Source organism: Numenius arquata, chromosome 4 (assembly GCF_964106895.1).
Source record: "Numenius arquata chromosome 4, bNumArq3.hap1.1, whole genome shotgun sequence".
Taxonomy (NCBI): domain Eukaryota; kingdom Metazoa; phylum Chordata; class Aves; order Charadriiformes; family Scolopacidae; genus Numenius; species Numenius arquata.
The window spans coordinates 66,429,243-66,455,842 of NC_133579.1; the positions used below are offsets into that span (position 1 = coordinate 66,429,243).

At 42.5% G+C, this 26,600-nt stretch overlaps 1 protein-coding gene across 1 annotated transcript in view; it reads right to left on the reverse strand.

Moving 5' to 3' along the window:
• The window catches only part of MBOAT1 (membrane bound glycerophospholipid O-acyltransferase 1), a 60,583-nt gene extending 40,572 nt beyond the window's left edge, over positions 1–20,011 (reverse strand). Inside the window, exon 1 of the mRNA XM_074146495.1 lies at positions 19,922–20,011. Coding sequence (XP_074002596.1) covers positions 19,922–20,011 — 90 coding nt within the window. The remainder of the gene's footprint in view (positions 1–19,921) is intronic.
• Positions 20,012–26,600: the final 6,589 nt, after the last annotated feature.

A 26,600-nucleotide genomic window follows, 5' to 3' on the forward strand; every position in this document is an offset into this window, starting at 1 on the left:
TGGGTAAGGGGATTGAGTGCACCCTCAGTAAGTTTGCAGATGACACCAAACTAGGTGGGAGTGTTGATCTGCTTGAGGGTCGGAAGGCTTTACAGAGGGACCTGGACAGGTTGGATCAATGGGCCAAGGCCAATGAGATAAGGTTTAATAAGGCCAAGTGCCGGATCCGGCATTTCGGTCACAACCACCCCAGGCAACGCTACAGGCTTGGGGAAGAGCGGCTGGAAAGCTGCCCAGCAGAAAAGGACCTGGGGGTGTTGGTGGACAGCCGGCTTAACATGAGCCAGCAGTGTGCCCAGGTGGCCAAGAAAGCCAACAGCATCCTGGCCTGTATGAGGAATAGTGTGACCAGCAGGAGCAGGGAAGTCATCGTGCCTCTGTACTCGGCACTGGTGAAGCCTCACCTCAAGTGCTGTGTTCAGTTCTGGGCCCCTCACTACAGGAAGGACATTGAGCTGCTGGAGCGTGTCCAGAGGAGAGCCACCAAGCTGGTGAGGGGTCTAGAGAACAAGTCATATGAGGAGAGCCTGAGGGAAGTGAGCATGTTTAGTTTGGAGAAGAGGAGGCTGAGGGGAGACCTCATTGCCCTCTACAAATACCTGAAAGGAGGTTGTAGAGAGGTGGGTGTTGGCCTCTTCTCCCAAGGGAATAATGGCAGGACCAGAGGAAATGGTCTGAAGTTGTGGCAGGGAAGGTTTAGATTAGATATTAGGAATAATTACTTTACTGAGAGAGTGGTCAGGCACTGGAACAGCCTGCCCAGGGAGGTGGTGGAGTTGCCATCCCTGGAGGTATTTAAGAAACGTGTAGACATGGCACTTCAGGGCATGTTCTAGTGGCAGAGATTGTTGGTTTGTGTCTCTTTGTGGGTGGGGTGGGGTGTGGTTGTGGGCATTTGGTTTGGTTTTGGTATTTGGTGTTCTGGGATTTTTTGGGTGTTTGATGGTGTGGGGTTGGTTTTTTTTGTTTGTTTGTTTTTTGGTGGGTTTTTTTTGTTGTTGTTGATTGGACTTGATGATCTCAAAGGTCCCATCCCACCAAAAATATTCTGTGATTCTGTGATAACCATTCTCAGAGGAAAACCATAAAACTTTTTGCTCTAGCTTTTATTGGGCCTCACTAACTATCTGTGTGTGGGCACCTGTGAGGGCAACAAGCCAGTTGGCAAGTCCCAAAATAAAAGTTCCAAATACCTGGCATTAAATACATGGAGGACATGAGCCCTCTGCCAATAACATTGAGTTACTGGCAGATAACAGTTATCACCGTTTGTTATGGGGGCAAACTGGTTACATGGTGTGAGCTAAAAAAAAAAAAAAAAAAAAAAGGTAGCTGTTTGTCAAATTCCTCTAACAGAAAGTCATGGAGCCATAGTGCATTTCCAAAAGGAGACAGGTAAACGTGTTATTTAGTGCACTGGAAAATGACTGAAAAAACCCACAAAAATCTTATGAGGAGAAAGTGGAAAGTGCTTTTCTCATCCAGAAGTTCTTGGGATGGAAACAGAAAATACAAGAGGAGGCAAAATCTGGCTTTATACCCTTCCACCAAATCATCACAAATACTCTTGGTGCCCACTCACCATAGGTCATGGTAGGCTGCTAACCATCCACCTCAGGAAGTTTCAATTCCCCTCATCCCACAAGCCTCACATCTGCAAATCTCCCCATTTAAAGAAGTGGTAACAGACATTAGAGGGTTACTAGATCACACTCTAGGAAGAGATAATAAGTAAGATTAAGCATGTAGTCTGTTATTTTAGTGTTTTTAACATTTTCCTTATAGTTAACTATGAGGAAGAAATATCCTGCATTCTGTTTTGACCACAAAAATACTTTGCTTTTCCTTTACTAGTTTTTTCCTCCCTTATACTAGCAGAAAAACTGATCTCACTTTCCAAAAATCTAGGAGGATATAACAAATTGACCACACAGTTCTCTCCAAACTCCAAATGGCAATTAAGTCCATTACCCAAACTGGACAGCCCTCTGTAAGCAAAATTCCTATTCATGCTATAATTCATTCACTGTGAAAATCACTATGAGAAGTCACACTGCTAATTTGTCACTTGTTTGATGACAAGGTACTGACGTGTCCCCCACAACACACAACCTTTGGACAAAAAGCAGGCATGTTGTACATTCATACATGTTCACAGACAGAGGTACCAAGCGTTACAGCACAGCTGGGCTGGCAGCAGATGATGTAGACTGTCCTCAGATTATAGGTATCACAGAAGATGCCTCTACTTTTATTCCAGGCCTTGCACTTATCAGCCAAATGAGAGAATAAGGCTTTCAATCTACATTTCATCTGCTGAACAAAAGAAAGTGTACAAACAGAGGCCTCCCTCAGTGGCTCAGTATAAAGGCAAAGTTGCAGCCCATGGTCAAGATTCTCTGTATTTGCTGCTACCTACTGATGAGCTACTGCGTATTAGTTTAGGAGGCTGCTACAAGGCTTTTCTCTGGCAAATTAGAATTTCTCCTCTATTCACTAACTTAGCACAGATTACCAGACAGCTGTTTTCAGTATTTGGAAAAGCCTAAGGAACCATGTTAATAGAAACTACTGACAGCAACAGCAACTCCTTCTCAAGTCAAACCACTGTCTGAGGAGTCCAACAGTGCTTAGGCAGTATTTTGGAAAAGGGATGCTATAATAAAACATTCCACTTTGCCAGAGATCAGCCCCATCTTCCAGGATGGTGTCTTTCTTGCAAAGAATAAAGCAAGAACTACAGAAGTGCAATAACTTGTTCTCTCTGATTAAAAGATTATTTTGCACATATAACCAAAGACACCCGGCAAACAACATGTTTAAATTCACTTTGCTGGAGACATTTCTACTTTGATGTTGAAAAACAGACCTGCTGTTATGATAGCATTTCGTAACACCCAAATTGTGATATTTAAAATGGGTGTGTTAAGAATGAGAGATAGAATATTCTTTAATCAGATAATCTCAAAGATATCTGATACTTAACTGAAATTTTTCAAAATATTTTGATCTTCCAGACTGTTTTTATGAACCATAAGGACAAATATTCTCTACAGAGATCACTTAACTCTATGTGGGAAGGTGACAAACACCCCCAAAAAGAGGGCAGTATCACAGAAACCATGTCAAGTCTCCCACTGCTAGAATTTTGACTTAGGTTTCCACAAAGGAGAAGTATTCCTGTAACATCATCTGCACAGCTCCCCTTATTGCCCACAGTGGTATCGCTTTGCACAGAACTCTGTGCACTTACAGCCAGCACAAGCAGCCATTTGTGAAGAAATCAGAATCGACTGCCACTTGCAAGATGCTATATTTTACGTCTGCATCCAAGTACTGTGGATTGCAAACAGCATGGATCAGAGAGGAGGTACTAATTTATGTCAAGGAAATACTGATATAACTACTGAAAAGTCACATCTCCAATATTATATATTATCTAACTCATTTCTCTGACTTCGTGTTGTCGAAGTCCTGTAGAAGATTTTGAGGGGGCAGAAGCAAAGGTTTGAAAATAGAATTTCTCTCATAGGAGAGAGAGAGAAGTGTATATGCATGACCAATTTAAGATTACCGCCTTCTTCGGAAGCAGCACTAAGTTCTCATTAACCCTGGCTTTTTTGTTGCTGTTGCATGTGGAATACAGAGTTGGTAAAGTAGAATATGCCAAATTGACAGTCTTTTGGCCTGTTGTCCTGTTTTCCTGGGTAAATTCTGCTGTTTCCCTACTTACAGGGTCAAATATTCTTCCATGATTGAGACTACTAACTTGAAACAGATGTTCTTTCTGGATTACCTCTATGAAGCCACTAGCAGAATAATCACTAGCAGGACACACACAAATATATCTATAGAGCAGATTAAACCCTGAGTCATCAGAAATTGTAAAAGAAAAATGACATTTAAGCCATAAGTAAGCTCGAGAAGTCAAATCTACATCACAATGCTAAGTCACACACCCATACATTTACCTTTGATGGCTGATAAATTTAATGCGTGGACTCGATCCAAAACCAGCTTTAGCTTGCTGTCAACAGCTCTTACATTGAACTGTAATGACTCTGTATGTTGAACAGATGTTTAAGTAGTGATCATTTATGTGCAGCGATGTTCTGCCACTGCCCGTAACTCAGTAATTACTGTTCTCTCAGTAAGTAATGTCAAAACATAGCATGATAAAATTCCCTTGTACCCGAGATAGCCAGCACTAATTCCTACCTGTAATAGAAGCAAGCAGTAAAATCAAGCAAGCTAGAGCCTTTAGTCATTCGGGTTTTTTTTTTTAAACCAGAACGCCTTTAGGTTGTCAGGAGAGATGCCTCATTTCTTCAGATTACTCAGCAATGAGGTAGCACTCTAATTACAGTACCTTTAACCCCAAAAGAGTATTTTAAAAAGAATAATTTGACATACCTCTGTGCAGTTATGGTATCACATGCTATAACACAGCAGACGTGTCTGAAAGCAGAACTACTAAATGCCAGAGTATAGAGGATATTTTAACAAGAAGCAGAAAAAGAGTAGTGAAATGTCATTATTCAAACAGGAATTTTGACAGAAAAAACCCTCAAAACACCAGGACCACCAGCCTTGCTTTTCCAAAGGTTCCACAGGAAGTAGGAAGTCACCGGCATCCTGCACTTCTCATAGGAAAGGTGGCATCTTGTACCACCTACTCTCCTTGCTTATGTGTAGATTCGTACTGATGCAGAGAGAACAGACTGACTTTATCACATTACTCCATCACTCCAGCTTTTCTCATGGGGCCCACTCGGAAGACCCAATTTAGGCATATGTAAAGTTAGGAGACAGAGGCTGAAGTGAAAATGAACAGAAACAAGGAAAACAACAACTCCAGAAGAGTAAAATACAAAGCAGAGACTTGAGTGCCTGGAAAGCCTCCTCTGAAAGTCCCTAGGAACCTCCCATGGTGGGGACACCACAGCACTGTTACTCCCTTTCGTTGCCACCTGTAGGGCTCAGGCAACCAGCTGGAGCTTGGTTCCTTAGTTAAATATGCCAATTATCCATCTTTTTCTCAGAAATAAATTCTTGGATAACAGGTATTGTTCCCAATTGGTCTTTTCAGACCTGATGAGTGCTGCCAAAACCCAAACAGTTATTTTCACATAACCTCTGAAGAGCACTGCCTAGCCCCTGCTCTCCCAACACCATCACCTCATTCACGACAGACAGCAGGTCAGCAACAAAAAGGAGGCAGGACCAGGACAGGTTTCCTCTGGTATGACCCAGCTCAAGCTCACCAGCCTCGAGCACTAACTGCTCCAGAGATTTCAGTCCAGTTTCTGCTTTTGTATTCTTCAGTAAATAACTTCAAAGTAGTAGTACTAAGAGTAGCATCAACACAGATCTGCATTTCCCCCCCAGATTTAAAGGTTTATTTTTTAAAAATTTAGAACACAGCACAGCAAGTTAAGTACCTTTTCACTTTGTCTGGGTAACCGACATCAGTACATGGTTGATTTATTCAAAATGCAAAGAAGGAAGACAATACAGATATATATGTGTATATCCAGCCACCCTGCTGGCACATCTTTCTGTGGCTTCAATGTAAATTATATTCCCCAAATACCAATGGGGAGTTGCATGAATGTAGGGATGGCAGGATCCTTATAGCAACATTTCTAAAGTCCCAGTTCAGAAACACGCTTAACTTCCAGGACTGATGAAAGCCTTGTGCCTGCACATATTCACCAATTTAAAAATAAAACAGTAGGCTTAAAGTGCAGTCCTTCACTAGAATGGGAACTGGCACATCTAAAATAACTTGCCCCGTTATTGCTGTTGCAATGTCTGTGCAATTCTATTTTCAGTTCCCTTTCTATAGAAAAATGTGTCAGTGGTCTTTAAAAATACACACCAACACAAACAGAGCAGTTTTGTTCACATTATCCCAGTGATATCCCAGTAAGTGCACACAACAGAAAGAAACAAACATCAGTAAGGAAAAAAAGTGCCAATTTCACAAGTTATTCTAAACCAAAAGAAAGTTAGGCTTTCCTCCCCCCAGCCCCGCCGATGAAACTGCCAGCACTGTGTTAAATTTAGGCACATTATCCTTGGAATTAAGTAGCTTGATCAAAGACTAAACCTTTCAGACATTGTAATGGTATTATATAAGAATTTTTTAGGCCCTTACACATTGAAAATCTGGAACATCCTGTATTTAAACACTCAATCATGCTCATAGTAACTTTAAACAAGGACACAGTAAAAATTAGCGTATTAGGACATGCTTTAAAAATTTATGCAAGGACTTTGCTAGAGGAAGAGTTAGAATTTTTCTGTCCTAACACTGATGTCAATATCTGAGATAGTCCATCTAAATTTCTTCTATTGTCAATGAGGAGGAAAGGCAATTCTAGGTTGCAATTCATCTAATCCTAAAACACAAGTCTAAACCAGGTACTTCTACTATAAAAATAATCTATATGAGTAAGTTTAGATTTAGAAACGTACGCTGCAGACTTACAAAGATGAACAGTAGCCATACTACACACATTAACAGAAGCAAAAAGAAATCTCTGGACTGTGAAACTGGACTTCCATTAGGTTGTAAGAGATGAAATTTTCAAAAATGACCCACAGTTCCTGGTGCTCCACTTTGTGGTTTACCACCTAAAGACACTGTAAAATGGTATCATATTCCAGAAGCTGGTATTTTGCAATAAACTAAGCCCAATTCAAGTACCTGAAATAAAGCAGAGCAGGGAGTGCCAATCAGGAGGCACTTTTGCAAAAGAAATTACTAGTATATCTACTGCCAGGTATGTGTGGACGAGTTTTAGGGTAACAATGCTCCTATGCGATGGGTGTAGTCAAACGCCCCCGGTTTCCTGCTTCCGCCAGCAGGTGCTGCAAACCTCAGGTCTCCCTGTCCTCTTGCTTGTGAAAGCAGTTTTGCATCTCTGAAACACCCAGTAACGGCACTTGCAGAAGAAGAGAAGGAAAACCCTTGGGAACAACAAAGAAAATGCTTTCAGTGGAACTTAAAAACATCACTTCAGGATCTATCAAGGTGGAGAGGTGAAGATCTATGTTCTGCCCACGCTCCAACCTAGCAAAATACTGGGCACAGATCTCAGGGTGCCCCATACCCTTTCCAAAAATACAGAGTCACAGAATTTGCTAAGAGGTACAGAAGATATTCCCAGCTACCTTTCAACATGGAACTCGCTTGCAGGCAGAAGAGGATACACAAAGATTTTGGGAAGCCATCAATAAGTGCCAGGGAAAACCTGTAGTGAATCTGCTCAGGTGTTTTTTGGTAGACTAATTTTCAGTCAGCTTAACCTCTGTGCAGATGCACAACTGAGAGTTTTTTCACAAGAGAAGAAAAAGAAGCATGGCAAAAGGGGGGGGGGGGGGGGAGAATATATGCAGAATCACCTTTTTTAGTAGCAAAGTTTAGTCAAAGCCATTTATTTCACAGTGAAAATCACACTTTCAGTTTATATTTTCGTGTTTACCTTCGCAAACATAACAGCTAGTCACTTGCTCTCTTTCTTTCCATAAACAATGAAAACTTTATATTCTGCAGTTGCTTGCAGAGTCCCCCATTTACACCATGGCCCTTGATTCTGCTGGTAAGCGAATTTCCTAGATAGCTTTTTTTTCTTCATTTTTTAGCCTATTTCCAAAAAGCTGTGTATGCTATTTGTTGGGGTTTTTTTATTTCCCATTCAAACACAGTTACCTTTGTTTCGTTCCTTTGCTATAACAGTGACTGTGTAGAATTAGCAAGCCTCCGTAATTGCCAACTTCAGATACTCGCTTTCACAATCATGAGATTTCAGTGATAAAATACTGTCCTTCCCTATTGTTCTGCAGTTCAAAAGTAAAATTATATTGCTCTGTGCTGTTTAATATAAAATATGTTTATCTAACTTTCATTCATGTGGGCTGCAGACTTATTTTTATTCCCTTCAGAACTGTGGCAGGAAGAGAAGCCACCAATAAAACATGTAAAGTGACAATATCCTGTTGTGGCTGGTTTTTCCTTCCTTATTTCTGCTCAGAATTTGCAGAACACTCACTCCATGCTCATTTATTTTGGATCTTGAACCATGCAAGAAGACAAGAACCTAGCCCCAGCTGTTAAGTTATGCCTGTGTTACAAGCACCTTTCATCTACAGCAAATATCTCTGGAAGCTGAACTTCAGAGCGTGTCTAATTTTAGGCATTTAACTTCAGACTCTATTGCAAACAAGTAACTTGGAGATGACAAGCACTCAGGACTTGGCACAAGTCAAACATCTCAACCGTCACTAAACTAAAATATCTGGAAATCATTAGTACCTTTCCAAAAAGTCATGCCCTGAATGAATTCCAGGGGTTACCCCCTCCAAAAAAAAAAATAAAAAATCTAGTTTTCAAACTTAGCAACCAAACCAAAACAAAAACTAACAGGAAAACACAACAGCACGAGCGAGTATCAGTTGGTGAATAAGCATAAAGAAATGTAAAATAAACAACATAAAAAAAGAAGAGATACTTGGATTTTGCTATAAATTAATTTCATTTGTACTATACTACATTTGAGAAAAAAAGATTTAATCTCTTTGCCTTATTAAAAGCATGCTGTCTTCTTCATATATCCCCCACTAGAGTTGCATACTACTATTTGCATACAGTACAGCAGAACGTTGGGTTATAACACTGATATTTTCCAAAGACAACTGCTATATCAGGAGGAAAAAACCCATCCACGTCTGTATTACTTAGCCACACTATTATGTTTTTCCCCCAGGTGTATTCTTGCCATGCTTATGAGTGAGCAATAGCAGAAACTTAACTTGCTTTCCTTTACAAAGGACAGCAATCATTAGGCAACAGGAATAAGTCTCATTTTTCCCCCTTTAACAGTTTGGGGGAAAAAATAAAAAAAAGAATTCCCTTACATTTTAGAACGATTACAGTGTTGCTCCTACTATGCAGTGAGAGGCAAATTATTGACCAAGAAACAAAGTACAGGAACAAAACTCCAGAAACTCCAGAAGTGAGCTCTTCTCAATATACCCTATGAACTTGAACATAGTCAGGGAAAAGAAATTCAACAATCCCTTAAGTTGCATAAATAATTATAACTTCTCTATCAAACAAGCCCTTTACACATAAAGCCTAAAAAAACATGCTTTAAAAGAACTAGGACATTGCATGACCCAGACAGCTGGCTTGCAAAATTTATTTCCATCTCTCTTTCTATCGCAAGCTTTTCTACCACTAACATCTGGCTATCTCAGAAGCACATTGAGACAGCATTTCAGGTTTGATTTTTAGCAAACTAAATATCTCAAAATGCAGATGGACTTTTTCCCACTGTTACAGTAGCACTAAAACACAGAGTGTGGTAGCATATCGGCTTCCCTGATGCTGGAAGCCACCTGAGAAATGACCAGCATGTACTTCATACAGGACGAGGGAGAACAGACTTGGAAGGGGATGACCAGGGACCTGGTTCTGCACTGACTGTTCAAAGTCTCTCCAGGGCACAAGACAGTAGTTCCACCTGCCAGCAAATAAATGAGGCCACCGTCTTGTAGGTAGAAATAGTCCAAGCAATTGCAAAGACCCAATCCTAGACACATGAAACAGAGGCACACCTGTCATTTAGGGTCTTCTAAGCTGGTCTGGTACATTGCTCTTATTAGTGACTATGCTCAAAAACTGAAGTGTTGGAGAAAAAGATAAAAATAGGAAGCAGATACAGAATCAATTTTCTCCTAATAATCATATAAACCCTAACTTAACTCTATCCAGGCGAAAAAAAAACAGGAAGTCTGCCTGAGATAGTAATTGAGGTAATGGTGCACGTAAAATGTATGACTGATAAACAGATAACAGACTAGTGATCAGTATGTCAGAACCCTATCAAAGGATGAAGGCAGACCACCAGACACCTGCTGGTGTAGTCTCTTCAAAGAGAATACGCAGACAACGAAACCATCAAATACAGCGTTAAAGATATGCAGCATGAACCGAACAGAGAGGAAATGCTCAGCATACAGACAAAAAAAACCCTCAAGAGTTAAAAATCAGAATAGACAAGTAAGAGGATAACCAAGAGGGAAGGATAGAAGGATAGCTGTAGCTTGGGCTCCTTGAAAGTGGGATGCTGGAGAAGCATCCCACTCTTGGGTGTTGGCTGATCTTCCCTGCAGAGATCTGCTGCTTCCTGCTGTATCACCACATGAAGAAACTTCAAGCAATATATCCAGTGTTGAGTCAAGGCCTGGGAGGGGGTGACGACTCTGCAGACCCACTCACCCCTAATGGGAGCAGCCACGTTTGGGACTGCCAGCAGTGACTCAGGATCCCAAAAGGATCAGCAACACCAGAGGCAGACCTGCCAGAAACCAGTGCCTGCAAAGGGAACAGGCCCTGAAAGGATCCAGCAAACGAATACGTACTTCCAAAAGCTTTCCCTTTTAAGCTATTAAGTATCTTACTCTGAATACTCATGTTTTTCATATAAACATCCTCACTGTTGAAATGGGTTTCACGGTCCAGTTCTGGACTGCATGAAAAAGATCTTCATTTTAATCACTGTTGAATCTTCAGCCTTGCAATGTTATCACATTTTTCTCTTCACATGGAGAAACACTGGGAGACAGAAAGGAAGAAGTCCTAGATCTATTTCATTTATGCTGCTCACACATACTTTTACCACGATCCCTCTTAACAGTCACATTTCTAAAGCAAACAACCCAATTCCTTCACTTTGCTTTTGCATGTTTAAGAAGTGTACCCTGTAATTTCTCCTCTTTTATCTTGTTCATATCTTCGGTTTCACGGCAAAGAGCTACAGTCATCTTTCGACTTACAAGAGCAACTGCAATGGGACAGAAACATAATTATGTCACCCATTTCCCTCTGTCCTGGACCATTCTTTGTTGTAATCCTCATTTATTTGCTCGTTAGCATCAGCAGAACATCTCTAAAACTTTCTTGCTCCAAACTGCTGAGCCCACTTTCCTCACTGCAATGTTACATTTGCAATTGGGAACCAGCGCCATAGCAGAGAAGTAGCAATAAAGGTAACACTAAATCAAAGTTACATTCTCTGAATAAAAAACAAACCAATGTTTCCTTTCTTAAGAGTCTATCATATTTCACAACGTATCACAGCAATATACCTACACTTTCACCATACTTGTATAAAATAGGCAAAACCCACCCACATGCTGACTGCAGTGTTATTGTTGCTGTGGCAACTACAGACCAACAATTTTTTGCCTCAAATAAACACAAACATACACACAAAGGCATAAACAGCTGTGGGTGCTAACAGTGCCTACAACTCACTGCGGATGTGTAACGCTGCCATCAAAAACTGCATTTCATTCAAAGAGTAAGTCCTTTAACTTCCCAGTCACTGTCTCCATTTGTCTACACTTGTTTTTCACCTTCAATACAGCGTAGTTAGCAGAACATCCTGAGAAACCCTGCAGCATAAGAACTATAAATGTAAGACAATTTAAACTCCACTTGAGAGTGAACAAAGTAATGCTAAAACTCTCTCTCTAGATAAATCATTGATCTACGTGGAATTCGCTTGTATAAATACTTACTGCAAATCGTAGGAGTCAGTAGTTTGAACTTCCCATCTGTGTGTGCGCACGAGATAAACAAAGTCAATATTGTACTACTCTTTAACACTCCCTTGCACTGATAACAGGAAAAAAAAACTACTTTCACCAGTTTATAATGTCATTTAAGCTAGGTGTAAGAGTTAATAATGAAATCTTTTCTACTCAGCGGTCCTTTAAAAAAAAAAAAGTTTAAAATAAAACCGATACATAAGCATGAAAACAAGCATGGAAGTTATTTGAGAAATGTTGGGAGCGGGGGGTCCTCATATGTCTTCAGTTTTGCCTTGTCATTTTGCCTTCTCCATTCCTGCCCTATCTGCATACTAGTGCCAAACTGCACTTGAACAAGAAACCACAAACGAAGAAATTGCTCAAGTCCAATTAGAGCTTTTGTCACAAGACCAGGGCCTGGAGAAGAAGCAAACGCTCACCCTGTGCACAACAGCCAGCAGCTGAAGTTTCTTTCGTGGCCTGAAATTGTTACTTAGTTTTTTAGTATTCTGCATGCAATCCAAAAAACTTATCTAAAGGACTGGTTTTTTGCCTCTTTTTTCCCCTCAGAGACATCCCCAGCCTGACTTACTTACTGAACTTGAAAACCACAAAATATAATCTGATACAGACCAATAATTTTTAATAATTTTTTTAAGTTGCTACTCCATAGGTCCCGGACAAAAATCTGGCAATCCTATCAGACAGATACACACACTCGGGTGTTGTTTCAATTTATTTGATTCAAAAATATGTTTAGAAGGCTTTTTTTCTCACATTACTGAGATTTTTTTTAAGCTTGAAATTTTTTTATGATGAGGGAAGCCCAAAACACAGCACAAAAATTAACTTCCCAACTCCATTAAGGATGCAACATACTGTAAGTAGCCCCCCCCAAAAAAGTTCTAAAAAAACCATTTATATCAGAAACTATTACTTGTACTTTTGTTTTCACTTTGGTGCTCACCTACAATTCTGCAAAAGCTGTTTAAAATGCCTTAAGCCAGGGAAAAAAGGACTAGTGAAAATGAACATTTCTAATCAAGATCGTAAGAAGGGAGAATGATCAAATCCCACCTTGTTCTGGGAAGGGACCACCTGAAGGGTTTCCCTTGGCCATTTTCCTTCATATGCTGTTCTTCCCACTGGCAGAGGCAGGACAGGCTGCCCAGCTGAGCCCTGTGCAGAACACACTGGATTCCACACTGTCAGAAGTGACCAAACTAGCCTGACCAGTGCTATACTGTGAAGAAACCACCAAATGAAGGTCAGAGATTTCCACCAGAGATGCCTGTAAGATCCACTTGGTAAGATGCCTATCTTACCAAGTAGTGCAGCACAGCAGAAGTGGGTCTGAAGGCCAAAACAGCTGAGGATAAGGACCCCACATTCACGTGACTCGTTGACTGGAGGGTCTCACTTCAGAGCAGTTGAATTCTGGTGCTGCGGGCTGCACACCCTGTAGCAGCTGAAGCACTACAGGCTCCTGGGACACATCCTTCAGCTGCATATTCTCAGAAAGCAACCCTGCACAGGTGCTCCAGGGCCACTTCAGGTACTAAGTGGGGGCAGTCCGGAGATTCATTCTCAAAGTGCACTCCTGATCCAAACTACATGTTATCATAAACACTCCCACTATTAGTAAAGGACAGTAGAAATTTATGCATCAGGCCATACTTTTACAAGCAAGCCTGAGTTTCTGGAAGCCTTCCTTAAGAACAGTCAGTAGACTACCTGAGCATCCAGGAGATGAGGTTTGGTACCCTCAAGGTTACCTGTAACTACTAGGTCACATACAGAGGGATTTTTTTTTCCACTGCAAAGAAAACCACATCCCATTGACATCAGGCTTTTTACTTGGTTTTAGGCAAGTACAGAAGGCTGGATTCACCTCTGCACTGATGCCAAGCCCAGCACAGCAGCCTCCCCTGCCCTGCCCAGCACCACTTGCAGTTTGGCAAGTCTACCCCAAGCACTGCCCATTCTCGTGAAGGGTAGCAAGAGCCAAGAGCAGCCAGGGCATTAAACACCATGCCAGGCTGGCCAACGCACAGTAAATCCTAAGCATCAGGGGCTCCCCTGAAAGCACAGAGCCAGCTCTGTGCTCGGTGCCTAGACCCCTAGGCTGGAGCCCAAGAGCCTTCGTCACTACTTTATATTGTCTCAAAATAGCTGCAGAGCACCACTAAATCAGTGCTGGTGTAATTAATGTGCAGAGGAGGTTTCAGGAAAGTTTATGCAGCGCTTCCAACATTTATTTTTCCAGGTCTCCTTTAACACAAATGAGAAGGAAACTGCTTAAAAGGGGGAAAATTGCAAGTGGCTGGTTCCAGTTGCACTTTTGTCCCTTGCCAAATGAAAAACTTAATAGGACAGACTTTGTTTTCAACGCATGAGGGATGTGGAAATATTTACACCCATAGTGTCAAGACATCAGCCATGAGGTTTGAGACTGCAGTGCCAAACTGAGTGAGAACACGTTGAAAAAGGCAGCATGTGTTTCCAAGGCAGATGAAAATGTGTATTACTGCAATTGTTAGTAATAGCTGACCTGAACAAAAGGAATGGTTTGGAAACGGCCTTAATCTTTGGAAAGTACTATACTTCTGCCTCAGGAACATACAGAATCTTGGGCCCTGCACAAGTGGGCACAACAAGTTAGAGTGGATTTGCTCTAAAAGCACAGGGGAGCTGTGCAGCCCACGAGCACCATGAACTGGCCTGCTTGCAGGCACCTGCTTAACAGGGGACCCAAAGCAGGGTCAGCAAAACTATGCCTCTGTTCTTTAAATCGAGTGCTATGTCCTTCATGGCACTGTAGTAAAAAGCTAATGATTTCTCTTAAGGACGATAGTTTTACAAAATCTGCCTACTCAAAAGTCAGAAAACATCAAAATTAAAGTTGGCTTTGGCAACCTAAGTAGTCTCTCTATATAGATGTGTTTTAAGATGTTGATTTCAAATTTCATTTTTGCTTACTGTTTCTCAAATAACTAAAAGTTACACAGTTTTATTTTTTGCAGTTGAGGGTGTCAGGCAGGAAGGCGTTAAGTCTGACAATGCTGCAATTCAAAATGCTACTGCTGCAATTCAAAATGAAAACACTGAATTTTCAATTGCAGAATGACTGCTACATTTTAATTCCCTAATGCCACAGTTCATTCCAAACATGGACAGCTGTTGCTGTTGTCTTAGAGTAGCTTTTTTTGGGTAAAAATCAGATACTAATCTCACTCATGTCTTCAATGCGCTTCCATCTTTATTTATCTCACTTCAATCTCGAACAAATTATTTTTTTTTTCCCCTTCAGCACTACATCCTTTAATGGCCCTATTGATGACCATTAAAACAACCTTAAATTTTCCTAGCCTAAGTCCGCCGAGTTCCTAGAAAGCTAGTTTTTCATTTGGCTTTTCATTGTCAAAAAGTGGATTAGAAAAACCATGCAAAGAGGCTTGGGACTAACAAATCTGCTGACTACCTAAACCAGAAAGCATAGAAGCAAAAATGAAGCTGGACAGCAAAAGAGCTCGAAAACGTGAAATTTAACAAAGCAACCCCTGATTTTGGGATCAGAATTCATGGTGATTTTTGTAAAAGGAAAAAATAAACATATACTTTTTTTTCCTTCTTTCTCCTCTTTAAACCAATTTATCAGAATGCTTTGGGCAGAGAGCTATTCAAACTCGAGGAATAGCGGGAAGACATCTCTAATACTTCAACTATCCCAAGACCCAAGGCACATCCCGCAGTCCCCCCACAGAGTTAGTGTTTTATTTAAACTGCTGCCAAAACATAAATATGCAGACCAGCTCCAATGAAAGGATTAAAATGAAAAATAAGGTGTACAGCTAGCAGCCAAAGCATCCAAAATTAAGTTTAAAAGCACATATTTTCCCCCTTGGGGAAACACATTGGGCCTCATCAATGAAAACACTGAAGTTAAAAGCCCTCCAATATAAACATGAGAAGATGCTCATACTACCTTTTTTTTTTCCTTTAGAGAGAGAGAGCACCCTTGAACACAGAACATACTTCCCTGAAAGTCAACAAACTTGGTACTTTCTGACATAGGTCAGGGTAAGGCCTGTTAAAATGTAAGGTTTGTTGTATGGCAGTTGAGGATTTGCATTTTGGACTGCTATTTCCAAGGCAATATGTAATCTGGGATATCAAGGGTACTGCAAAATAACTTTTAAAAGTGAAACTTCTTTTAATAAAATGCCTTAACCCTTGAATCTAAATTACTTCTAGAGATACCTAGAGCATAGGAAGGCATGGTAAAAACTCCGTATATGGATAAACAACGCTGTTAAACTTTCTTTTAATAGACCTTTAAATAGTGTACGTATTTCTTCACTGTATTTATACACACATGCGTTCTGTTTACAGAAATCACACTATTAAAAGTTTAATCTTTAACTTACCATATATCACTGATTTATGCCAGAGGATGATGTCTCAAAATTGGTGATTTAGGGCATATATGAAAAAAAAAAAATATATACTTTGCCAAACTTTACTGCTTGAGCATACTGGACGGATGACATTCCAGAATCAGTGATTTGGGGCATATGCGACAAGAAAAAAGCCAACCAAAACTCTTTTCCAAATGCTGCTGGAGGTGTGTCATTGACCTAGCCAGATATTTTTAGAACGCAAGTCAGCTAAACTTCAAAGTCTGCTTTCCTGGGATACGATGATAAATTGAACACAGAGAGTCTTTTCATCCTCTTTCGAGCTCATTAATTTTGTTACTGAATATAGCACTTCTTAAAAAAATAATATTGCAATGCTAAATTCAAAGATAACTCATTCATTAAAGAGACATGCAAATACACACCGAGACATCAGGATTATTTTGGCATCTAAAGCAAAAAACATCGATATGTTCTCATGCAGTACGCTGTCTACTAAATAAAATGGGAACAATCTGCCAGGTACACAGCACGGCTAGGAATCGCACTCTCTGTAATTCTGCACTGTTTTTAAACCTAAGTTGTAATTTTCCAAAATGAAGAAAGCAACCAATCTGAAAAATGTCATTTTCATATTCAACCATGCTTCCCATAGTTGGTGATACAATAGCTGCTTATTAGATGACAAAACATTTTCCACCTACCATTGCTCCAGCTTTTCTGACCCTGCTATGAAAGGGTAAAGATTATGATGTTTAGTCTTCAGACCTGCAGCTCAACTTTTTTTCTGGTCTTCCTCATAGACTGAAATCTATCTCATAGCACAGACCTCAGGGAAAACCATCTCTATAAAAGAAGGGACAAGTCCTTTGTGCACTTGATAGAGGCAGACACACACGGCTTTCACATACCACGGTGATCTGGAGGGTCTAAACTCCACCTGTGTGCCTTTGTCACTCACTCCCTGGGTGCTTCTCAGCATCTTTGAAAGCTCAGGGCCAGCCATGGGGAGCCACCAGCCACAGGGACCAGAGGGAGATTTAGGCCATCACCATCCAACAGGCCAAGCACAAGGGCGCTGACGTACAGTGACAAACCAGAGATTATCATCTCCCCTGTTGCAGCCTAGCCACCACGTGGAAGGCACAGAGAGCCCATTGGCATCGCAGTAAGGGACTCATGTAAAACCAGTCTCTGCTACATGTGGAATTCGTATCTAGCAAAATTGTCTTTCATATGCAGAGCTCCATTCTGTGCAGAGGAGCGACTGAACTTTTCACCCTCAGCAAAAGCCCTTCTCATTCTAGTGAGGAAGATAACCAACCCACCTTGCAAAAGAGCTCTGTGAAACTGTTGAAAGCATTATTATTTTGTTTCCGTGGGCATAAGCACTGCAAGTTGAAGTTGAAACTCGTATCGTTTGAGGAGACAGTGGTGGCACAACGCTTCCGTGCAGTGATCTGGGTATTTCCTACTTTAGGGCAGCAGAAATCCTTGATGCTTGGCATGGTCCAGCATGTTGTAGTGGGGCAAGAGGGTTGGAGGACACTTTTTTAAATGACTGATTTGTCTGATCTGCCCTGGTGAGGCCCCATCTGGAGTACTGTGTCCAGTTCTGGGCTCCCCAGTTCAGAAGGACTGGGAACTGCTGGAGAGGGTACAGCAGAGGACCACAGAGATGATTAGGGGCCTGGAGCATCTCTCTTACAAGGAAAGGCTGAGGGACTTGGGTCTTCTTAGTCTGAAGAAGAGAGGGCTGAGGGGGGATCTGATCAACACCTATAGATACTTAAAGGGTGGGTATCAAGAGGATGGGGCCAGTCTTTTTTCAGTGGTGCCCAATGACAGGACAAGAGGTAATGGGCACAAACCGGAACATAAGAAGTTCCATCTAAACATGAGGAGGAACTTCTTCACTTTGAGGGTGGCAGAGCACTAGAACAGGCTGCCCAGAGAGGTGGTGGAGTCTCCTTCTCTGGAGACATTCAAAACCCACCTGGACAAGCTCCTGTGCAACCTGATCTAAGTGGACCTGCTTTGGCAGGGGGGTTGGATTAGATATCTCCAGAGGTCCCTTCCAACCCCATATCATTCTGTGATTCTGCGATAGCATAATCTGACAGGGACAATTAAGCAGGGTCCAGGGGAGGGGAGGTTAGAAGAGAAGGTGAGAAAAGGTAAGGAAAGCTGCATTTCAGCACAGCTGTGCTGCAGGTCTGCAATGAATGCCAGCAGAGGTGTTTCCTCTCAGCCCAGCACTGCTCCGTGCTGCTGGAGCCAGCAGGGTCATTCGCAGGGACAACACCTATGCCTGCACGCATGCTCACACAGCCCAGCCACACCACCAACCCTGGAGCACGCCTCCACCGCTTACTGGTGTGGGCTCAAGTCACAAACCACCAGGCACACAGGTGCCCACCATCAGTACCACCCACAAGACCAAGGCCCTAGGACAAACATAGCAGGTAACCAGATGCAGTGAAGCATCCTCAGGCCCAGAAGAGCATGGGGATAATTTTCTCCACAGACAACATTGTCTTTGTATCACCTTGGCTGAATAAAAGGACAAGTTTTGGAAAGCTTAGAAAGAGAAAATAGTCTTGCAGTCTGTCAAGTCTTCGTTGTTCGGTGACCCAGTCAGCCTAACACTGTACGTATACCACGGCGTTGCAAACAAGCTGGAACAGTAAATGTTTGCTATTCCTGGTTCCTTTGGTGTTCCCGTATTCATCAATCATGGCACAGAATACCTCAAAAAAGAAGCTATCACTATTCATGCACCTTCTCCTAAATTAATAGCTTATAGATAATTATAGGCCTTTATTATTTGACTGTTTTAGCGTTGAGCAACGGATCTCATTTTTGCATCAAAGCCTGTTTTCTGTTAAAAAAGGAAAAACTGGCATGGTTAGAGGTAGGGTTTTAATCTATAAAATGATTTATTTCTTACTCAACTTTAAAAACAAACAGTAGTAAAAAATGACACATAGGACCAGCCATTCTGCAAACAGAAGAAAGCAAATAAGTCTCAATCTTCTGTTGATTTTTTACCAGCACGCCTCTGCTGCTCTGCTTTCTTAAGAGCACAGCTCAACCTCCTACTAGCTCAGTGGAGACTTTTTCTGGTCAGCACAAACTTCCAGACTTAACTTCCTCCTTGCTGACAGAATGCAGGAAGGCAGCAGGTGCAGGAAGGCTTGAGAGAAAATAAAAGGTGGCGGTGGGAGACCGACGTTTTCTGCCTGTTGGGGTCAGCTTAACTAGGAGGCTGTAAACAACCAGACAACACCACAGCCAAAAATCTATTAGGCTGTCCTGTAAGACGATGGCATGTATCGTATACATGCCCTTCGCAATTCCATCAGGCACTTGTAACCAGGCTGAAAGAGACTTCTGTGCCGCCTTTCTCCAGCTCCGTAGCCACAAAAGCAGCGCCTGAACGCAATGACTTCGTAGGGGACACACTGCAGCCACCCTCCCGCTCAGCGCCCGTCCCCAAACAGCTGCCCAGAGCTGGGCAAGCACCTGAACTACTTAAGGGTGTCAAACTTTGCCGCGGTTAGTTCAACGCCTTGACTTAGAGCATCCAGCGGCAGCAGCCACTTCTGGCAAGAGCACGAAAAGCGCCGGGCATTGCCGGGGAAAACAGAGGGCTCTCACGGCAGCAGCGACCAGCCCCCCCCGGCAAAGCCGCCCGGCTCAACCCCCGCCCGACCCCGCCGGGCGCCTTCCCCTCGCCGAAACCCCTTCTAACCCCAGGGTTTTCCGCGGGGGTCAGTGCCCCCCTCCCGGCTCGGGGCCCTTTGGCAGATGACAGCGACGGGATGGATACTCGTCTCTGCCAGAGAAGCCTGCCCGCCTCGCCACCCCTCCCTCCCCGGCACGGCACGCAGCCTCACCTGGTCCAGCGGGATGCCCAGCAGCCCGCTCAGCGGGTGCAGCAAGGTGGAGCCGGTGGTGCGGTGAGGGGCGCCGGGCGGCTCGGCCATGCTGCATCCCCCCAGCCCTCTCCACCGCCCGCCGGCCACACGCCCCCCGGCCCGCACCGCACCGCGCTCCACCGGTCCGGTCCGCTCCGGGTGCCGGCCGCCGCCCCGCCGCCCCGGCCGCCAGGCCGCAGGGGGCGCTCGGCGAGGCGGGGCCGCCGCCAACGGCCGGGGACGGGGCGGGCGCTGGCCGTGCCCCGCCGGCGGAGAGCGGGGAGGGGGGAAGCGGGAGCCTTCGCCGTGCCCGGGGCCTCACCTGCCTCCGGGAGAGAGGTGAGGGGGACGTGCAGGCGGCCGAGCCCGCGCGTGAGGGGGCGTTGGCCGTTATAACGGCCGGATGCGAATTTGAAAGGCGACTGCCCCGTTCCTGAGGGAGTCGTCACCCCCACCTCCCTGCGGCGTCGAGTTTGTGACGGGAAGTGAATAACATCCTGCGTGCCCCCACCACCCCACCCCCCGCCGCCTCAGGCTTCCCGGGGGGGGGGGGTTCCCCGACAGCCCCGGGCCGGGGGCGGGGCGGAGCGGTTAACGCCTCGGTGGCCGTGGCCGTGCCCGGCGGCGGGAGTGGTACAGGGGCGGGTTGGCGTGTGGTGACAGCGGGTGGGCCTGGCAGTGGCCCGGGGTGGGCTGGAGGCAGCCAAGGAGGGACCGGCAGCCGCAGCTCGGCGTGGCTTCCCGCCTTTTCCAGCCTCTCGTCAGAAGCATTAACTTCTCCCAACACCTGCAGGGCCAAGGTGCCAGTTCGCAAGTGCCCCTGGCAGAGGGAAACTGGAGTTCCACAAACAGAACACTTGTAAGAAGTTTTTATTTATTTTGTTTTTTAGCACAGATGGGTTGTTTTCGGTCGTCGCTCTTAGAAGTACCGGTGTTTTTAAGGGAGAGTTACCAAGCATTCAGCCTGCCGTTCACGTTGCTGGAAACTAAAATGCATGATTGGGGGAAATAGCGACTTTTCCTTGATAGGGGAAAAAAATGAAAAAGGAGCAGGAGTTTTAAGTGAGCTGTTTATCTTGTAAGTAAAATATGGCCACTGAAAAGGTACTTCTGCCAAGATCATCTATCTGCAAGAAGGAGCGTTCTTACGCTTGCCCTGGACAATGTCTTACTGTGTTGCAAGGAGAGCTCGGGCACCATTGCAAACCTTTCTGTTCACCTCCTGCTGCTGCCATGCTTAGAACCCGAAATACACCAAAGGTTCTTCATGGGCTCGGTTTCAGGCTCTTTAATAGGCCCATCATTTTCTCTTCTTCAAATAGTTGCCAACTGTGGAAGCTGAAATTGTAGTTGTGGCTTCAAAGAGTAGTGTGCCATGTTCAAAGTGTCTTGCTCACACTGTGCAAGGGACCGCTGTGCAAGAAAACCCAGGCAAAAATTGTTCAGTTGGGAAGGAGTTTTACAGCAACAACGCTCTCTTAATAGTGTTGTTGTAGTGGTGCCAGTTTGAAAACATATACATATAAATATATATACATACATGCATACACACACATACTTTAAATAGGGAAAGCAGGCTGTTTGGAAGGACTGGGTAGCCATGCATAAGAGTTCCTAACATTTTCCATTAGAAGTCCCTCTTTCCAGTTGTTTAATATTTGCCAGCCTGAAGCTATCTGGATGGAACTTTCCATGGGCTGTGTCTGCCACAAGCGGGCTGCTTGTTGAGCTTTGGCGAAAACCATTGACCTGCTTTTGAGAACAGAACAAAAATGATTTATTACACTACACACGCTACAGATATTCTCAAAGGTTTTTCACTGTGGAAATCTTGTACCTCTGGGATGGTGACTTCAAGTTTTGATGTGGTAGTTTTCCTGGAATCAAGGAAATGCCTTTCGTTGTCTTTGTGAAACTACTCAAGAGTCACCAACTGCCAGAGTTCTGGGGGAAAAGCCACGCATATTCCATGTGGAGACTCAGGAGGTCAGTATATAACATCTCTGAAGACCATAAGCATTCTCCAGCCCTTCACTTTTCCTCCAGGTGACTGAACTCCATCTATTTCTGCCACTGCAGGAGCAGAGTGAGATATCACATGGTTGTCTCTTAGTACTCGGCCATCTGGGCTTTGTGTGGTGGTGGAAATAGCTGCTCCGGAAAACAGCTGGAAGGAGAAAAGGACAGATGGAGAAAGCCAGGAATGCAAGCACAAGAAGGAGAAAGATGGCAATTCTGAAGTGGGTTAGCACAAGAAGCCCAGTGAAGGGAACTAGAGCAAAGTTGGCTACAGATATAAAGGAATAGAAGCAAAGGGAGCTATGGTTAGGAGCACAGAATTGGTGAAGGAAGTCCATCAGTGAGAAGGGAGTGGGACGGAAGTTTGATAAGAAAGGCAAGATAGTATTAAGATGAAAGCACTGGGGAAAGAGACAGGAGAAGCTCAATGGCAACAAGGGAGGAAAGAAAACTGGAGTTATTAGATAAATTATTACCGTTGAAAACTACTATTCATGAATTTCAGTGCTCCTTTTCTTGTTTAGCTAGTAGCTTTAAAACACATAAGCAAAATGCTGTCAGCTCTACAGCTTGTAGTCATGGGAGGCTGGTACAATCCCAAAAGAAGGAGAAGGTAGGTTCCACCTCAAACCTGAACTGTCAGCAGGAGAGCTTGGTTTGAGGTCTTCTCAATGCAGTCTTTGGTGCACATCCTTGGGGAGCTTTTCTAGGTTGGTTAGAGGGTAGTACAAGTGTGTGGAGCCAGCAGTGCAGTGCAGTTACGCAGAGCCTGTGCCCCCAGAAAGGGAAGTCCTGCTGTAAGAGACACTTGAACTGGCATTACATGGAGCCAAGGGACATTCAACAGGGCTAAGTCCAGCTGAGAGCACACTCCTGGACCCAGACTGGCTCAGCAAATTCATGATACATTGCACTTACACTAGAAAGCTGTCCTACACCTTACCGTGCTTGAATAAACCCATCCTGAGTATCTTTGCACCACTGCCATACTTGATTTAACTAATTTGCACATGGAAATTGTATGTCACTACATGTTGCCCCCTTCTCCACTAACAAGACCAACTACAAGGTGTAAAAGTAGCTATAACCTGCGAGACCAAAAGGCTATTTAGGTCTCTTGTCTCTGACAGTGACAATTGTGGATGCTTAGACAAGGTAGACAAGAAATGTGGCAAATACAGAGCAATCCTTTTACTTCATACTCTCCCAGCTTCTAGCCATCAGGACTTCCCAAGATGAAAATTTCATCTGGAATATCATATGTAACAGCCACTGATGGGACTGTGTTACACGTCTAATATTTTTTGAATTCACTTATATTTTTGACCTCCATAGTATCCCTTGAGTTCTGCTATTTAATTATGTGCTGTATGAAAAAGTACTTCCTTTGATTTGTTTTAAAGCAGCTGCCTTGTAATTTCATTGGGTGCTGTCTTGTTCTTGTGCTGTGAGAAATAAGTGAGTAATCATTGCTTTATCACCTCCCCCATGCTATTCATAACTTTATATACCCTGAGTTGTCTTTTGCCCTGAGGAGTCTAGCTAATCTTTCATTACGTGGAAGTTATTGGTATCTTTCTTCTTCCTTTCCACCCTTTTCTGTTTCTATTTTTGAAAGCGAGATACTATAGATTTATGTGGTAACATAATGTTTTGTTCTATATTCCTTTACCAAGAATTCCTAACGTTATCCCCAGTGACTTCAAAGTCTATTATCGCAAAGGTAATAGGTAATTTACAGCCTAACATGTATGTATAATCAAGAGTTGCTTTTTCCTGTTTACATTTATCAATATTAAATGTTAACAGTCTTTAAATTACCCCACAATACAACATTGGGATCTGTGGAAGTCGTATCTGTTGATGCACTGCAACTCTATAATGAAACTTTGATGATCCTGAATTATTTAATATCCTTGCTGACTTTGTCTTCTCATGTCCTTTTCTGATAACTTAATGTGTTCAACAGGACATATTCTCCTTCGTATTAGTTTCCAACTCAACATTTATTCTCATCCTTTATATATTTCCTGTTAAACAGCTATTAAACCAGGAGAGAGTATTTACTACTATTCTGTGATTATTCAACTTCTGTGGGTTTGAAACCTTACCCCCAATAAGCTGGAAATACAAATATACTTTCTTGACAGGATCATCCTTAACATTCAGAGAACTCGAATGGATTTGATGCGTAACTCCTGTACAATGGCTATAGTTTCCCCATTATATCATAGTTACCTGGGTGCCTACTCATTTCATGGTTTCTTCTGCAGTTTCTGCCAGTTTGTGTATGGAGGGAAGTGCCACTCTGTGATTCTCTGACCCTGCCTGATCAATGCGGTGCCATATGGTGAGTGTTACTCTTCAGTGGAAGGGTTTGGTTTATGATTTAAACAGAAGATGACAACTCACTGGACAACGTGGAGAAGTCACAAAGACAGTCATTTAATAGTTAGGAAACAGAGGATTGAAGGTTGACCTTGGAGCACCCAAGCACAGCGTAGCAATGCTGTAAGACATCTAGACTATCAATAGAAAGGTTAGTCTGCCACTAAAAAGTCCCTTTTATTGTTACACAGGTGTTTTAAACTCTGGCCTTGTCAGCACTAATTTTGCAAGAATCCAGAAAAGGTTGGAAAAAGTGAGGAGGGAGGAGAAGCTAAGAATTTGATTCCACAGTTAAGGAAATAATGATGTGAAAGTGGAAAGTGCCCGTAAGGTGTCTTATGTGCGTGAACGAAACTCACCAGAGATGAGCTAGAAATCACTCCTGTGCTCCTTTTGCTTCAGAATGGGTTTGTTTTCAAATCCTCATTCCAAACTCAGGCATAGGGACCATGGTGGCCTGTGGATGGTATTGCAAGAAACAAAGATGAGCAACTGAGAAAGTGGTTGGGTATTTTTTTCTAGGTAACATCTTTACATCTGCATAGCTGTAAAGACATAGTGCTGATGGCCTTCGCTAGTATCAAAAGAGAATGCTACCTGCTGAAGTAGGCTTCAGAGGTCATGGATAATGATTTTTAATGTTTTCAAGTAATACTGAATTAGAATCAGGATCTATTGATGCAAAATTAAACAGAAGACAATGAACAGAAGTTTACATATGCTTTATAGCTTGAGATTCATTCTACCAACATGAGGCCACACGTGTCCAGAGTTGAGATAATTTTGCAGCCTCATTTCTTTTTCTGATGCTGAGAGGGATCTCTTGACTTTAATAAAACCAGTGTTCATAAGGCAGGCACATGTCAATACAGAAGGATTCTTTTTTCTGTTTACTAGTGAATTGAAAAGAAGATGGTTTATATCAGATCTTTTTGTGAGCTCTACTATTCTTCATTCAGGAACATTTTGTGATATAGAAGACTCTTCTTTGAAGCTGTAACTCTAGTTACAGCTTGAAACTAAAAACATGGAAAGGCATGTGATTTACAAAATGAGAAATTGCAAAAATTGAAGTTTAATAAGAATTACTTATAACTAATATGAAAAAGGTAAAGGTTCATGGAAATAGTTCAGGATCCAGGCAGTAACTGTTGGACATGTGGATATTTCAATTCAACAACATTCAAGGAAATCAAGAGAAGAGTTTTATAAAGAAAACAGATGTCCAGGAGTATTGAAATAATGTTTTATATTTAAAAACTATTTAAATAATGATGTTTGTATTCTTAAGAGAGGATTTGCAGAACAGTCATGTAAAGGCAAATCATAGTGCAGGAAAGTTTTTGGTAGTAATATTCCTTCAAAATTCCAGGTGTAAGTTTACTAGGAACAATCAGTGTATCAAGTATAACTCTTCTTACCTATGTCAAATGAAAACAGAACACAAAGATAACGTAATACAGCATGACTTTTCATCTTCTTTGCGTTGTGCTTCACTGGCAACTTGTTTTTCTTTAACATGATGCCAGTCTTCACAGTACAAGTACCTTAGAGTTTGTTCTCTTCTACCATCTAGAGGGGAAACTGTACAACACAGAGAAAAGTCATTTTAACTTTGCCAGAAAGTTAGAGAAATAGTTCCAATTCCTTATATCGTATTTGTTTCCCAGAAATCCTTTTTGCAGTAAATATAACAGGTGTTAAAACCAGCGAGGACAAAGTTAACAGATAGCTCTTGTAGTGTTTTTAAAACTGTAGGTGTAATACTACAATTTTATAAAACAAAAAATTGAACTTGTATAGGCAAAAAAAGCCCTTTCAATTGTAGTTAAAAGTCTCATGGAAAAGATTAAATTACATTGCAGGAATCATTCGGTACTGGTGCACGGATTTAGAGAGCCAAGATCTACAAAGTTTTTGTCTGCTAACGCTATCAAATAACACTGTTAGCTAATTCCACTGCTCTGCAACATGTATAGCCTGAATAAGATACCTAGTAACACCAGTGCTGAGCACTTTGTCCTACAGTACACCATTAAAGAGGTCTAATTGTGTGTACAACTATTCTAGTTGTGGATAGTCATGACTTTTTCAAATAATGTCCAGAGGAAAAAAATTAGGGATAAGTATGATTTGAAGCTGGTGAGTGTTAAGATGACCAATATGTTAATTATGTAACTACAAGAAATTCTAGATTGTAAAGATTTTTCTAATCTGTTTGTTTCATAGAAATTGCCTTTTTCTACTTTAA